At 44.9% G+C, this 17,520-nt stretch overlaps 1 protein-coding gene across 4 annotated transcripts in view; it reads right to left on the reverse strand.

The window, feature by feature from the left end:
- Positions 1 to 17,520, reverse strand: part of CLUAP1 (clusterin associated protein 1) — an 851,865-nt gene that overhangs the window by 700,480 nt on the left and 133,865 nt on the right. For all 4 annotated transcript variants that reach the window (XM_069210479.1, XM_069210475.1, XM_069210478.1 and 1 more), the window contains exon 3: positions 2,189 to 2,273. In XM_069210479.1, the coding sequence (XP_069066580.1) occupies positions 2,189 to 2,273 (85 nt within the window). The remainder of the gene's footprint in view (positions 1 to 2,188; positions 2,274 to 17,520) is intronic.

Genomic DNA, 17,520 nt, shown 5'->3' on the forward strand with positions numbered 1-17,520 from the left:
CAAATCTATCAAAGGGTTTTACCCATTCTGTGTCTATGGGGAAAATGCGTTTGTACATATGGCCCTTAGAGTCCTATCCCAGACACAGACACCAAAGACAGACTATGTGCGAGTCTGTGACGGACTTCTGCTTCCTCCAGCCACAACATAATTTAAAAGCTGGGTGAGGACGTCGCACTCGAACATTGGAGAAATTGTTGTAAATGTTGTCTGAAAACCGACAAAGCTCGAAGCAGAGCTCTCGATCCATGTTGTAAGGCGCAGAAAGAAAGGAACTGGTGTCAACGCTCACGAGTGGCATTTATGTGCAGTTCTGCTCCATACTGCTGGGGAAGTGTGAAGTCAGCACGGGACCACAGAAGGCCACCTAGTACTGCACGGAAGAAGTGCTATGGAAAAGATTTCCACATCCAGTCTGGCTCCTGAGGGTTATTGTAAGGTAAGGAATATGTGATTCTAAGTACATATCAGAACATGTGTTACCATTACCCAATTTTAATGGTGTGCAAGTTGCCTATCTGGGAAGGATGAAAGACTTAGATGAATTTGCTCCGATACTAAATCTTGACCTGAGTGTTTCACCAGAGGTCAGCTTGGATCCAGAAGACCCTGCTATAGGACTGGGTTAAGCAAATCGTGCAACACTGGTGATGCATTTACAGAAAGGTGTTGCCGCTGTGTGAAGACTTCAATTTAATCCTAAAGCCGGTGTAAAACAAAAGTGACAATGTACATAGAACTGGAAATACCGATCCCTCGAGACTGATACACTTCATAGTATACACACACTCTTGATTCCCTAACCCGACGATCGCTTTGCAGCTTGGAATATAAATAAGAGTTGAAATTCCCAAATTTTGAAACTACAAGTTAGCATAAATTTTATAGTATTTTATTGTATTTCCCGAGTTCATCTGCGAGGTTCATGCGAAGCACTTCTCGGTCTATAGCAATTTAAACATAAGGACACTGACTTATTAAATATATTTACATTTTAGTACATAACTATTCAGTATGGTGGCTTCCCACCCACTACTGTGCTGTGTATCCTCTGATTATCTTATTGTTTCTTCGATGTTACAGCTGACATTATTCCATGAAGTCTTTTTTCTTTTAGTTCACTGTATACTTAGTTAACACGTTTGAAAATTTAATATATAAGGGAACAATTTTAGTTATTTTAAGAAAAAATAAAAAAAGTCAATTAAAACATATTGCTACCCTTTTTATATTAATCCCTTACAATACTTCCCACTTCACAGCTCAAATGACTTGTCCAACCTTGTTGTCTACATTCAGGGATCCACTTGGAGTACGTGCATAAGGCAATGTCCATATTGGCCAGCTACACAGTTGCGCACTGGTATCTGCCGCTGAACAGGTCAATTAGTGCCCAACTCAGTACATACAGTTCACGCAGAGTATAAGCAGCAGGTCCTGGATCAAGAAGTTGAGCTTGTAAGCTCCTTCTGAATGTATTGGTATTACCTTTATTGAGTTTGCAGGCTGCCATTATATTTACTTCATTCTTCAAAATACCTTGTACAAAGGAAACTTGGCGATTCTTACATCATTTGCTTTTGTTGTTAGGTTTCCATATAATAACCTTCAAAATCAAGTAATCAATTAGGCTAATTTCTTCATAGCATTAATCTCATGTTCACAAAAAACCTTTTTTGTAGCTAGTGCAGTTAAGGCCCGTAAATTGTGTAATTTCGTACTCCTGACTTTATAGTGGGATGAACCTGACCACAAGTCCCCCAATTCAAAAAGCTGGAGTAGATGAGCTACTCAACTATGGTGCTAAGAAGCTTGACATATCTGCCTCATCCAGGAGAACACAACCATTTGAAAGTTCATGGCCATTTGAGATATGGCCTAGACTTCTCAGGAGAGCAATCACAGCAACTGAAAGAGACCAGAATGCTAACGATTTATACATTTAACATGTTAAAAATGAGCCTCGAGTTCGGCAGGCTTCTATATGAAATTCCACCTTTTTTCTGAAGAGGTCCATGACATAGTCTTCCCCTGTTCATTAATAACTGCATTGCAAGATACGAATAGAGGGACCTACGGTGAAACAAGAATCTAGTGGATTTGTAGAGGGAACCTGCACGTATAAGCGGACTAAGGAAAGAGCACTGCACACCAAGCATATTGAGGAAATAAAATCCACATGACTCACCATAAACTGTGCCACGGCCTTAATAAAGAAAACTCGATCTTGTTCCATGTCCACGTCCGTCGGGATGTCAGTTTGTGGTTCGTACCTGAAGGTGTGGAGAAACGACTAGTAAGGTAGGGCTAAACATTTTCATCCCACTTGAGACCAAACCAAAAGTATACGCTAGATTTATCACATAAACAATTATTCAAATGCAATCTCTCCTCTTTGCCAAAAATATTTTTGGGACAAAATACTGTATGTGTTATTTTGTACCCTTAATACTGACAAAAAGGGCTGACTGGCTTTAAAAGTTCGTTTGATAACCGACTGCCTTACCTCGGTGTGACCACCTACGTTTCTCTATAAATGCACCAGTCTCTTCAAACACCTTCTTATGCTTTAAAAAAAAACACACTCTACAGAAACACCTTTGGTGCAAATGCTATAAAAATCAAGGTAGGCTGACGATCAAATAAAACTGTTTCCCTGACCTCTTTGACAAGTGTGTCACCAACAATGCCATCAGGTAATGATTCACTGGGGCTTTGAAAATGTGTTCAGCCTCCATTTATTAGTGCCTATTATCTGTGTTGAAAACTCAAAGGGTAACCATAGCAACACATACTTCTGAACTTTTTATACAGAGGCTTCTTCATCAAAACATCATGTGCAAAAGGAATTTGAGAACGAGTCAAAAAAAGAAAATGGGTCTGCTGACATCACGCAACTAGACCAAGGAGCATTAGCACAGGGAAACTCGGGCAATGGTGCCACTCAGAAGGAATAAGAAATACTTGCAATGCAATCAGTCTCGCATTTGCGAGAGTTAGGACTATTGGCGTTGTAAATGACAATATCTTTTACCCATGTGTTTTAATTTGGAGTGCAATGGGTGTATGTGGTTTGGTATGGTATTATGTGGGGATTTGTATTGTGGAGTGGTATGTAGTAGAGTTTAATTATGTGGGGTGCAGTTGAATTTTGTGTCGTGATGTGGAATTAGGTGGTGTGGATTAGGTGTACTGGTGTGTTGTGTAACTGTGTTGTTGAGTTGAACTATGTGTGGTTGTGGAGTGGAAATGTATGGAGTTGAACTGTGTGGCCTGAAACTGTGTGGTGTTGAGTAAAATTATGCCAATTGGAATTATGTAGCATGGTGTGGAGTGTATTTATCTAGATTCTTGCTATACAGCACAGAGTAGTTTTATGCAGGGTGTATCAAGTCAATCAAGTCAAACTGTACCACGCAAAGTCATAGACAGTGGCTGTACATAGTTAATTGGGTGGTAGCTCCCTTCACAGGGAAAACCGACATAGAAAGAACAGACAAAATTGCTTAGAGAGATGCGCACCTCCTTTTTCCAACACTTGTTTGCCACCTCCTAGGTCAGGAGGAACCTTGATCGTATTGTACACTCAGGCAAATTGATGGACACAAAGAAATGTAGTCGAGCAACGTACTGAGTAAACAGAGCCTTTGGATGTAGTTGTAAGAGTAGTCTCAGAAAAAAAACAAAATACAGCAAAGAGTAAAACTTGACTTTCGAACTAAAGGTGCTGGTGGATGATTCATGTTTGTGGAGAGGATGCGAAAAAAAAGTGGAAGTAGGAGGTTCAAGGTAAAGCTACATGAAGGAACAAACGGGGGATTTGAGTGAAATACTCAAGATTCAGGGTGGGGTGACATTAAAACCAGGGATAATGGCGAGCTAGCAGAGTCACACGGGGCGCAAACTAAAGACAATGGAAGTGAAACCAAGTTTGTTGGCGTGGTGAATGGAACACATGACTGAAAAGATGCAGAGTAAGGCTAATTGGGGGCAGACAAAGAACGTACGAGGTCAGGGATGAACTCCAGGATGGTCAGGAGAAGGCAAGCAGAATGATGGGTAGCATACTGTTAGAAGGGCCCGCGTAGGGTAGGAAGTGAAATTTATCGCAGCAGATATATTCCGTATATCACTTTAACAAACAAATATTTCCCCAGTAAGTTTCAAAATGTTTGACCTACAGAAATGTAGATGGGTAGCATTCAAGGTTAAGTGCGACATGAGTAGTCATAAGAGAAAACCCAGACAGTATTTCATCTACCTAAACATAACAGTACCCAAAGTCTTCTATCTAAATTAACTTGAGCCTTGCCCCTTACCCTCCGTGGTCACGCCCGCCTCGGTCTCTATCTGCAAAGCTTCCCCTCATGTTGTTGGCGCCGGAATACAGGGTGTATTCGAGTGACAGGGAGAGGTTATTTGTGGCACTAGCATTTATCTTTTGGACTCTTCCTCTTTACTGACAACGAGCAGCTCAATTTCCAGTTCAAATCTTCTCTGCAGAGCACCTTGCAACCTCAACTGACTCAGTTCCGACCCCGCACCAAATGGTCGACTCTTCCTAACTTGCTTCTTCAACAAACCTCTACGCAACAAGCACAGGACGCGCCTCCTTTTTGAGGCAGTAACAGGACTGTCAAGAAGTTGATCCAGAACTCATCCAGCTGCAAGATTCCGAAAGCGTCAATGGGCATACAAATGCCTACATGGAGCAGCCTTTGTGTGTGGCTTTCGTAAACGTAGTCCAAAGCACTGGGATGAATGCAAAAGAATGTCAGTGACATGGGAGGAGGTGGGAGGGACAAATGCCGAAATAAAATTCAAGCAGCCACGGCCTGAAGTACCCACAGTGTAGCAGGTGCAACAAAGAAATGATAAAGTAATCTGTCAAAGCAAGAGATAAAGAACCATTGTGGACTTATACAGAAGTTACTCCCTGCTCTGAAAGAGAAAAAGGAGGGACAAAGAGGCAGGACTGACCACTAGCAAGTAAGGATTATTTATAACGGACACAGAAACAAACAAATGAAATCGCTTGAAGGCCACAAAAATAAGTATTCTAAAGTATACAAGAGGCTGTACGCTTATGCTCAACCTTAAAAGGTACACAACTCCAAAAGACGTGTCAGAAAAGAGGGTGCATATCTTATACCAGAGGAAAGGCATCTGCAATCTGGGGTAAAGAATAATAGTGCGGTCTAGGAACAGGTCTACACCAAGAAGCGTTTCTGCAGGCGACATATCTCATTCTCTTCAGAAAGCCTAGAGAATAAAATGATGGTGAATGCTCTAGGCTAAGAAATGCTAACTCGAGAGTCTTGATTGAGGCTGGGCTCTCCCAACATTGCTGTTGGTACTCAATTTGTAAATTAAGAGAAAATATTGTGATGCATTTACTTTGCTATTTTTACAATTGTTGGATAAGTCAATGCTTTTTGCTGATGCTATGCAGCATCACCAAAAGGCAAAATGCAATGGGAGAAAAAGGAAGAGTGGGCAGGGGGTGAGGGAGCAATGGAGATGTTGGGAAGAGCTTTTCAGGTCCTGGCAGCAAATGGCATCTGCCAGGACCTAAAAAAACAAATAAAATATTCAAGGACCTTGAGGGAAATAAGAGCAATGGAGGTGTGGGTTAAAGGGAAGAAACAGATGAGTGGGTAAGCTGCGCATGAGAGGTAGTAAGAAAATTCATGCATTCTCATGAGTGAGTAACAAAGGAGAAACAAGTAGTTCCATACCTGTGAGCAGTGGAAGGATACAAGTTGGTCAGTCAAAAGGATAATAACGAGCCTACGCTTCAGGGGAGACACAAAAACAAGAAGGAGAAGGCAAGCCATCAAATAAGAAGCATATAAGAGTGACACTAAAGCTAACCAACAATAAGCCATGGGCAGACTCTGAGACTACTTTAAGTTTCTGGAATTGTCCACAAGAAGCTTTTGTCAACAGACTGCTAAAAGATCTGATAAAAGAGCAGCAACAATTGAGACAGAAAAAAAGCAGACAAAATTGGCGCACACTGATATTGCATATTATTGTATTGTATCATTCATACAGTGCTTCGAGATGCCATTGATGGAACCTGGAAAGGATTATTGGATGGGTAGTGCACTACACTGAGGGTCAGTGTGTGGTTGGAAGAGTGCTGTGACTGGTGTATTCCTATGTGGGAGACATTCTTAAGTGTGTGAGTGATTACAGGGATGCTCCTATGTTGGCTTGGGGTGTGGCGCCTGGAAATGTGATATCAAGTCAAAATCAAGTCAAAGTCCCCCCCAACTCACTTGATCTCCTTGTGCCCTTAATTTTATGTATTTTTTAAAGTGTCTTAGGTGCAGGGAAGAGCATCTTGCTGGTTTAGTTCTTGCTTTAAATGGGGCTCTCTTACGTTTGAATGACTTAACCCATATAAATCTATGCCTTAGCTGATGTCAGGGACAGGTAAATGTTACTGTGGGAGACCGTTAGGCTCATTCTCCCCAGCCTATCCTCACCAGCCCTTCAACACACCAAGTAGCTTAACCATTCTATGTGGGGTTAGAACGGCTTGGGGGAATTCCATTTGTCAGCATGAGAGTTTCGGTTTATGATTGGCTTAGTACAAACCAATATTAATTTAATGTTTTGAACATTCACAATAACATTACTTGCCCCAGTGTTCCCAGAAGTCGGAGAAAGCAATACTTACTGCTACCAATTGGCTTTAAAAAAGACCTACATTTAGGAGATGTAGCCTAGCCATGCATGGAATGAGATGTGTAGCTGCAGCCCTCTGCTCCTTCACAACACTCACAGCATTTAACAGCCCAGAATAATGATAAATCCCACCACTCACAGCTTCAAGCATCACTGAGAGCGGGTAGGCCATCTGAGCTGTCAAATCACTACATACATGAACAGGGACAACTGAAAATTGAAATTGAAATTTGTGGTCTTGTGAAAAAGGCAGTGGGTGACATTTTATTGCACTGAATGGGAACCACACATGGAGTAATGGAATAGCGGGAAGAAGTATGGATGGAGGGTTATTATCCAACCACCAACAGGGCCATAAGAAACACAGCCACACCACAGCATCTTGAGTGGAGCGAAGGTCATGTTTAGCAACTGGAAACAGTAGGGGCCCAGCAAAGCATGCATGTTCAGAAGCCTTTAGGAAAGGACAGAAACAATGGTGATAGGAAGAGGAGGACTGGGAGCACTGCTTGTACCCAAACAAGAACTGATGGAGCGTTGAAAGTGAGCTAGTGAGAGCAGACTCAGAGCCTTATTCTCTGTACGACTGCAGGGCACAGATCTGTCATTAAGGGCCACATGTGGAATGGAGGGGAAGACTTATGCAGCACATCAGCTCAGGTGCCATCTGGCATTTGGAGATATGGCCAGATCCTTAATCCTACAAACGCTGGGCCCCGTGAAGCGCATTACCTGAAAAGCATGGACCACTGGCTTAAATGATGACAAGGGCAATCTAAGAAGGGCTATGTGCCTGCATGTGCTTGTAGTAATTGGGGAAAAGCCTGGGAAATGGGGACAAGGGCAAGCTAAAGTCTCTATAAAGCAGGTACTAAGACTGAAAACATATCTGGAGGGGATGACAGACTGGTGTAAGAACAGTGGCATTGTCTCACCGGCACACATCACTAAATAGCTACACAGACCCCTACTGGTGGGGAAATTGAGGCACTGGTAAAAAGTGATCACCAACAGACTGCACAGAGCCTTTCATGAATAGTCATAGGAAGAGGCAGGAACAGACGACCTTGGCACCACCAGCTAGGGCTGAGCCCAGCAGCTGTGCCTCAAGGTGAAGGTCATGGTGAGAGGCAAAAGAAAGAAGGAATCTTTGGTAAAGGAGCTGTAGGCACAATTTGAGACAAATAATTTGTTACCAGGCAGAGCCATGTAAACCCATTGAAGGCCCCAGATCACACAGGAGCATGGGGGAAACCCCTTAACGCCAATTAAAAATGAAGTTATCTCCAACTATTAGCTCTTAAGACATGTTTAGCTCTTAAGACATGTTTTGAAGAACAGGTGAGAAGGGTAAAAGGTCTCAAATACACAGTCAATGAGAATGGAAGAGCAAATCACAGATGTGGGCCAGACTGCAGACTGCACGGCAGTTGTGCCTCAAAGGCGAAGGTCATAGTGAGAGGCAAAAGCAAGAAGGAATCTTTGGTAAACAAGAGGTAGGCATCATTTGAGACAAATAACGGGTCACCAGGCAGAGCAATCTAAACCCATTAAAGGCCCCAGAGCACACAGGAGGATGGGGAAAACCTCTTAACGCCAATTAAAAAGCTGTCAAATATCAGCTCTTAAGATGATTATTAAAGAACAGGAGAGAAGGGTAAAAGGTCTCGAATACACAGTCAATTAGAATGGAAGAGCAGATCACAGATGTGAGCCAGACTTCAGACTGTAGAACAATAGAATACAGAGCTACAAAGCAAAGAAGGAAGACCTTGAAATTGACTATACTTCAACCATATAAGAATCAGGGAATTTCCTAGGGAACTGAAGGTGATGCCATTCACAAATGATTTCAAGAGCTGCTACATTTAATACAAAACACCCTTATTCATCACTGAAGTGACTACACAGGACATGCAGGGTGAATGCCTGTAGGAAATTACCATCTTGCCTGGCATGTTACCCCCATTTTTCACTGTATATATGTTGTTTTAGTTGTATGTGTCACTGGGACCCTGTTCTCCAGGGCCCCAGTGCTCATAAGTGTGCCTGAATGTGTTACCTGTGTAGTGACTAACTGTCTCACTGAGGCTCTGCTAATCAGAACCTCAGTGGTTATGCTCTCTCATTTCTTTCAAATTGTCACTAACAGGCTAGTGACCAATTTTACCAATTTACATTGGCTTACTGGAACACCCTTATAATTCCCTAGTATATGGTACTGAGGTACCCAGGGTATTGGGGTTCCAGGAGATCCCTATGGGCTGCAGCATTTCTTTTGCCACCCATAGGGAGCTCTGACAATTCTTACACAGGCCTGCCACTGCAGCCTGAGTGAAATAACGTCCACGTTATTTCACAGCCATTCTACACTGCACTTAAGTAACTTATAAGTCACCTATATGTCTAACCTTTACCTGGTAAAGGTTAGGTGCAAAGTTACTTAGTGTGAGGGCACACTGGCACTAGCCAAGGTGCCCCCACATTGTTCAGGGCCAATTCCCCGGACTTTGTGAGTGCGGGGACACCATTACACGCGTGCACTACATATAGGTCACTACCTATATGTAGCTTCACAATGGTAACTCCGAATATGGCCATGTAACATGTCTATGATCATGGAATTGCCCCCTCTATGTCATCCTGGCATAGTTGGCACAATCCCATGATCCCAGTGGTCTGTAGCACAGACCCTGGTACTGCCAAACTGCCCTTCCTGGGGTTTCACTGCAGCTGCTGCTGCTGCCAACCCCTCAGACAGGCATCTGCCCTCCTGGGGTCCAGCCAGGCCTGGCCCAGGATGGCAGAACAAAGGACTTCCTCTGAGAGAGGGTGTTACACCCTCTCCCTTTGGAAAATGGTGTGAAGGCAGGGGAGGAGTAGCCTCCCCCAGCCTCTGGAAATGCTTTCTTGGGCACAGATGTGCCCAATTCTGCATAAGCCAGTCTACACCGGTTCAGGGGACCCCTTAGCCCTGCTCTGGCGCGAAACTGGACAAAGGAAAGGGGAGTGACCACTCCCCTGACCTGCACCTCCCCTGGGAGGTGTCCAGAGCTCCTCCAGTGTGCTCCAGACCTCTGCCATCTTGGAAACAGAGGTGTTGCTGGCACACTGGACTGCTCTGAGTGGCCAGTGGCACCAGGTGACGTCAGAGACTCCGTCTGATAGGCTCCTTCAGGTGTTAGTAGCCTATCCTCTCTCCTAGGTAGCCAAACCCTCTTTTCTGGCTATTTAGGGTCTCTGTCTCTGGGGAAACTTTAGATAACGAATGCAAGAGCTCATCCGAGTTCCTCTGCATCTCTCTCTTCACCTTCTGCCAAGGAATCGACTGCTGACCGCGCTGGAAGCCTGCAAACCTGCAACATAGTAGCAAAGACGACTACTGCAACTCTGTAACGCTGATCCTGCCGCCTTCTCGACTGTTTTCCTGGTGGTGCATGCTGTGGGGGTAGTCTGCCTCCTCTCTGCACTAGAAGCTCCGAAGAAATCTCCCGTGGGTCGACGGAATCTTCCCCCTGCAACCGCAGGCACCAAAAAGCTGCATTACCGGTCCCTTGGGTCTCCTCTCAGCACGACGAGCGAGGTCCCTCGAATCCAGCAACTCTGTCCAAGTGACTCCCACAGTCCAGTGACTCTTCAGTCCAAGTTTGGTGGAGGTAAGTCCTTGCCTCACCTCGCTAGACTGCATTGCTGGGAACCGCGACTTTTGCAGCTACTCCGGCCCCTGTGCACTTCCGGCGGAAATCCTTCGTGCACAGCCAAGTCTGGGTCCACAGCACTCTAACCTGCATTGCACGACTTTCTAAGTTGGTCTCCGGCGACGTGGGACTCCTTTGTGCGACTTCGGGTGAGCACCGTTTCACGCATCCTCGTAGTGCCTGTTTCTGGCACTTCTCCGGGTGCTACCTGCTGCTAAGAGGGCTCCTTGTCTTGCTCGACGTCCCCTCTACCTCCTGGGCCAATTTGCGACCTCCTGGTCCCTCCTGGGCCACAGCAGCATCCAAAAACGCTAACCGCACGATTTGCAGCTAGCAAGGCTTGTTGGCGTTCTTTCGGCGGGAAAACACTTCTGCACGACTCTCCACGGCGAGAGGGATCCGTCCACCGAAGGGGAAGTCTCTAGCCCTTTTCGTTCCTGCAGAAACCTCAGCTTCTTCTGTCCAGTAGAAGCTTCTTTGCACCCACAGCTGGCATTTCCTGGGCATCTGCCCATCTCCGACTTGCTTGTGACTTTTGGACTTGGTCCCCTTGTTCCACAGGTACCCAAGATTGGAAATCCATCGTTGTTGCATTGTTGGTTTGTGTCTTTCCTGCATTATTCCTCTAACACGACTTCTTTGTCCTTAGGGGAACTTTAGTGCACTTTGCACTCACTTTTCAGGGTCTTGGGGAGGGTTATTTTTCTAACTCTCACTATTTTCTAATAGTCCCAGCGACCCTCTACAAGGTCACATAGGTTTGGGGTCCATTCGTGGTTCGCATTCCACTTTTGGAGTATATGGTTTGTGTTGCCCCTATCCCTATGTTTCCCCATTGCATCCTATTGTAACTATACATTGTTTGCACTGTTTTCTAAGACTATACTGCATATTTTTGGTATTGTGTACATATATCTTGTGTATATTTCCTATCCTCTCACTGAGGGTACACTCTAAGATACTTTGGCATATTGTCATAAAAATAAAGTACCTTTATTTTTAGTATAACTGTGTATTGTGTTTTCTTATGATATTGTGCATATGACACTAAGTGGTACTGTAGTAGCTTCACACGTCTCCTAGTTCAGCCTAAGCTGCTCTGCTAAGCTACCATTATCTATCAGCCTAAGCTGCTAGACACCCTATACACTAATAAGGGATAACTGGGCCTGGTGCAAGGTGCAAGTACCCCTTGGTACTCACTACAAGCCAGTCCAGCCTCCTACAATGGTTGTGCAGCGGTGGGATAAGTGCTTTAAGACTACTTACCACTCTTGTCATTGTACTTTTCATAAGAGAAAAATATACAAAACAAGTTCAGTGTGTGTACACATTGCTAAAAAGTTTAGCATTTCCTCTTTTCACTCTTTTCTAAAGTGCTGAAAAGTACTTCTAAACTTTCAAAAAGTTCTAAAAAGTTTTAAAAGTTTTCTTCTCTGTCTTTCTAAAAGCTCTGACAAACTTTTTTTCTCTTTTTCTATCACTTTAACTCTCTCTAAAAATGTCTGGCACAGGCCAAAATGTTGATCTGTCCAAACTTGCACATGACCACCTTAGCTGGAAAGGAGCAAGGAGTCTCTGTGTAGAGAGAGGTTTGAGTGTAGGGAAGAATCCTTCCTTGGAACTTTTACTTAACATGCTTAGAGAACAGGATAAGGCTAGAAGTGCCCCATCTGTAGAAAAAGCAGCTAATGGTTCCCAATCTGATCCAGGGACTCCCCCAGGAAAAGATTCAGGAAAGAAACTCCCTAGCCTGCCCATTACTAGACAGTCTAGCATAGTTGGCAATGATGGAGAGCCACACCATACAAATAGTGTTGTCTCACATCATAGCAAAAGCATTTATTCTCACCACAGTGGTACTGATGTTTTTGTTAGCCAAGCTGTTAGGGTGCCCTCTGTAAGGGACAGGTCTCCTTCTGTCCATTCTCACCATACTTCTGTTTCAAGACATGTCCCTCCCACCCACCCTGATGACAGATTGTTAGAAAGGGAGCTCAATAGATTGAGAGTGGAACAAACCAGACTGAAGCTCAAGAAGCAACAGCTGGATTTGGATAGACAGACCTTAGAAGTAGAGAAGGAGAGACAGAAACTGGGTTTAGAAACCCATGGTGGCAGCAGCAGTATTCCCCATAGTCATCCTGCAAAAGAGCATGATTCCAGGAATCTGCACAAGATAGTTCCCCCTTATAAGGAGGGGGGTGACATTAACAAGTGGTTTGCTGCACTTGAGAGGGCCCGTGCTGTACAGGATGTCCCTCAAAGGCAGTGGGCTGCTATCCTATGGCTATCATTTAGTGGAAAAGGTAGGGATAGGCTCCTTACTGTGAAAGAAAGTGAAGCCAACGATTACAAAGTTCTTAAGAATGCACTCCTGGATGGTTATGGCTTAACCACTGAACAGTACAGGATAAAGTTCAGAGAGACCAAAAAGGAGTCTTCACAAGACTGGGTTGATTTAATTGACCATTCAGTGAAGGCCTTGGAGGGGTGGTTACATGGCAGTAAAGTTACTGATTATGACAGCCTGTATAACTTGATCCTGAGAGAGCATATTCTTAATAATTGTGTGTCTGATTTGTTGCACCAGTACTTGGTGGACTCTGATCTGACCTCTCCCCAAGAATTGGGAAAGAAGGCAGACAAATGGGTCAGAACAAGGGTGAACAGAAAAGTTCATACAGGGGGTGACAAAGATGGCAAGAAGAAGGATGGTAAGTCTTCTGACAAGGGTGGGGACAAATCTAAAAATGAGTCTTCGTCAGGCCCACAAAAACACTCTGGTGGGGGTGGTGGGCCCAAATCCTCTTCTAATCAAAACAAGGAAAAGAAACCATGGTGCTATTTATGTAAAATAAAAGGCCATTGGACAACAGATCACAGTTGTCCAAAGAAAAGCACCAAGCCTCCTACCACTACAACCCCTACTGCTACACCTAGTGTCCCTACTAATAGCAGTGGTGGTGGGAGCAAACCTACTAATAGCCAATCCAAGGGAGTAGCTGGGCTCACTATTGGTAACTTAGTTGGGGTTGGCTTTGTTAGGGAGGCCACAGAGGCTGTGTTAGTCTCTGAGGGGCTATTTATTTAGCCACCTTAGTTGCTTGTCCCCTTAATATGATAAGTACAAGCAGCTACCCCTAATAAATGGTGTTGAGGTTCAGGCCTACAGGGACACTGGAGCCAGTGTGACTATGGTCATAGAGAAACTGGTCCACCCTGAACAACACCTACTTGGTCACCAGTACCAAGTAACCAATGCTCACAACAACACACTTAGCCACCCCATGGCTGTTGTTAATCTCAACTGGGGGGGGGGGGTTACTGGTCCAAAGAAAGTTGTGGTAGCCACAGATTTACCTGTAGACTGTCTACTAGGAAATGATTTGGAGACATCAGCTTGGTCAGATGTGGAGTTGGAGGCCCATGCAGCAATGCTGGGCATCCCAAGGCATATTTTTGCTTTGACAAGGGCTCCCTTGTCAAAGCAAAAAGGGACAGGGAAGCTTGGATCCTAGAACAATGGACCAAGTGCTCCCTAAAGCTAGGGCTAGTAGAAGCAAACCACTTCCTACTATCCCTCCCTCTACAGTGGATTCAACTTCTGAGGAAGAAGAATTCCCTCCCTGTGCAGAACCTACACCAGAGGAGCTGGAAGCAGACACTGCTGAGCTTTTGGGTGAAGGGGGGCCTGCCAGAGAGGAGCTGAGTGTGGCACAGCAAACCTGTCCCACATTAGAGGGTCTAAGACAGCAAGCTGTCAAACAGGCTAATGGGGATGTCAGTGACTCTCACAGAGTTTACTAGGAGGACAACCTCTTGTACACTGAGCATAGGGATCCTAAACCTGGAGCTGCCAGGAGATTAGTGATTCCTCAGGAGTACAGAAAGTTCCTCCTAACTCTTGCCCACGACATTCCCCTAGCTGGGCATCTAGAACAAATGAAAACTTGGGACAGGCCTGTCCCCTTGTTTCATTGGCCTAGGATGTCTGAGGACACAAAAGAATTTTGTAAGTCCTGTGAAACCTGTCAAGCCAGTGGCAAGACAGGTGGCACCCCAAAGGCATCCCTTATCCCACTGCCTGTGGTTGGGGTTCCCTTTGAAAGGGTAGGGGTTGACATAGTTGGCCCCCTTGACCCTCCTACTGCTTCAGGCAATAGGTTTATCTTGGTGGTAGTGGACCATGCCACAAGATATCCTGAAGCTATTCCTTTAAGGACCACTACAGCACCTGCAGTGGCAAAGGCCCTCCTGGGAATATTTTCCAGGGTGGGCTTCCCAAAGGAAGTAGTATCAGACAGGGGAAGCAATTTCATGTCTGCATACTTAAAGGCCATGTGGAAGGAGTGTGGTGTAACTTACAAGTTCACAACACCCTATCATCCACAAACAAATGGACTAGTGGAGAGGTTTAATAAAACTCTCAAAGGCATGATTATGGGTCTCCCTGAAAAACTCCGCAGGAGATGGGATATCCTTCTACCATGCCTCCTTTTTGCCTACAGGGAGGTACCCCAGAAAGAAGTGGGCTTCAGCCCCTTTGAACTTCTTTTTGGACACCCTGTTAGGGGTCCACTCACACTTGTAAAGGAGGGTTGGGAACAACCTTTAAAAGCTCCTAAGCAGGATACTGTGGATTATGTACTTGGCCTCAGATCAAGGATGGCTGAGTACATGAAAAAGGCCAGCAAAAACCTTCAGGCCAGCCAAGAGCTCCAGAAGCAATGGCATGATCAGAAGGCTGTTTTGGTTCAGTACCAACCAGGGCAGAAAGTGTGGGTCTTGGAGCCTGTGGCCCCAAGAACACTCCAAGATAAATGGAGTGGTCCCCACACAATTGTTGAGAAAAAGGGTGAAGTCACCTATTTAGTTGACTTAGGCACTGCAAGGAGTCCCCTTAGGGTACTCCATGTAAACCGCCTGAAACCCTACTATGACAGGGCTGATCTCACCCTGCTCATGGCAACTGATGAGGGACAGGAAGAAGACAGTGATCCTCTACCTGATCTCTTCTCTTCCACAGAACAAGATGCTCTTGTGGAAGGTGTAGTTTTGGCTGATTGTCTTACTGCTGAGCAGAAAGACCATTGCATAAACCTCCTGGGTCAATTTTCTGAACTCTTCTCTACTGTGCCAGGTACCACTTCTTGGTGTGAGCACACTATAGATACTGGAGACAGTTTACCTGTCAAAAGTAAGATCTATAGGCAGCCTGACCATGTCAGGGACTGCATAAAGCAAGAGGTGCAGAAAATGTTAGAACTAGGAGTGGTTGAGCACTCTGAAAGTCCATGGGCTTCTCCTGTGGTACTTGTACCAAAACCCCATTCCAAAGATGGAAAGAAGGAAATGCGGTTTTGTGTAGACTATAGAGGTCTCAATCTGGTAACCAAAACTGATGCTCACCCTATACCCAGGGCAGATGAGCTCATAGATACACTGGCATCTACAAAGTATCTAAGCACTTTTGATTTGACTGCAGGGTATTGGCAGATCAAATTGTCAGAAGATGCTAAACCTAAAACTGCATTTTCAACCATTGGAGGCCATTACCAGTTTACTGTAATGCCTTTTGGTTTGAAAAATGCACCTGCCACTTTTCAAAGGTTGGTGAACACAGTCCTGCAAGGGCTGGAAGCTTTCAGTGCAGCATATTTGGACGATATAGCTGTCTTTAGCTCCAGCTGGTATGATCACCTGGTCCACCTATGGAAAGTTTTGGAGGCTCTGCAAAAGGCAGGCCTCACTATCAAGACTTCAAAGTGCCAGATAGGGCAGGGAAAGGTGGTTTATCTGGGACACCTTGTTGGTGGGGAACAGATTGCACCACTTCAGGGGAAAATCCAAACAATTATTGATTGGGCTCCCCCTACTTCTCAGACTCAGGTGAGAGCCTTCCTAGGCCTCACTGGGTATTACAGGAGGTTCATTAAGAACTATGGCTCCATTGCAGCCCCTCTTAATGACCTCACATCCAAGAAAATGCCTAAAAAGGTATTATGGACAGCAAACTGTCAGAAAGCATTTGAGGAGCTGAAGCAGGCCATGTGCTCTGCACCTGTCCTGAAAAGCCCTTGTTACTCTAAAAAATTATATGTCCAAACTGATGCATCTGAATTAGGAGTAGGGGCAGTCCTATCACAACTTAATTCTGAGGGCCAGGATCAACCTGTTGCTTTTATTAGTAGGAGGTTGACCCCTAGAGAAAAGCGTTGGTCTGCCATTGAGAGGGAGGCCTTTGCTGTGGTCTGGGCACTGAAGAAGTTGAGGCCATACCTGTTTGGCACTCACTTCATTGTTCAGACAGACCACAAACCTCTACTTTGGCTAAAACAAATGAAAGGTGAAAATCCTAAATTGTTGAGGTGGTCCATATCCCTACAGGGAATGGACTATACAGTGGAACATAGACCTGGGAGTAGCCACTCCAATGCAGATGGACTCTCCAGATATTTCCACTTAGACAATGAAGACTCATTAGGTCATGGCTAGTCTTATTGTCCTTCGTTTGGGGGGGGGTTGTGTAGGAAAGTACCATCTTGCCTGGCATGTTACCCCCATTTTTCACTGTATATATGTTGTTTTAGTTGTATGTGTCACTGGGACCCTGTTCTCCAGGGCCCCAGTGCTCATAAGTGTGCCTGAATGTGTTACCTGTGTAGTGACTAACTGTCTCACTGAGGCTCTGCTAATCAGAACCTCAGTGGTTATGCTCTCTCATTTCTTTCAAATTGTCACTAACAGGCTAGTGACCAAGTTTACCAATTTACATTGGCTTACTGGAACACCCTTATAATTCCCTAGTATATGGTACTGAGGTACCCAGGGTATTGGGGTTCCAGGAGATCCCTATGGGCTGCAGCATTTCTTTTGCCATCCATAGGGAGCTCTGACAATTCTTACACAGGCCTGCCACTGCAGCCTGAGTGAAATAACGTCCACGTTATTTCACAGCCATTCTACACTGCACTTAAGTAACTTATAAGTCACCTATATGTCTAACCTTTACCTGGTAAAGGTTAGGTGCAAAGTTACTTAGTGTGAGGGCACACTGGCACTAGCCAAGGTGCCCCCACATTGTTCAGGGCCAATTCCCCGGACTTTGTGAGTGCGGGGACAC

Source organism: Pleurodeles waltl, chromosome 10 (genome assembly GCF_031143425.1).
Source record: "Pleurodeles waltl isolate 20211129_DDA chromosome 10, aPleWal1.hap1.20221129, whole genome shotgun sequence".
Lineage (NCBI taxonomy): Eukaryota > Metazoa > Chordata > Amphibia > Caudata > Salamandridae > Pleurodeles > Pleurodeles waltl.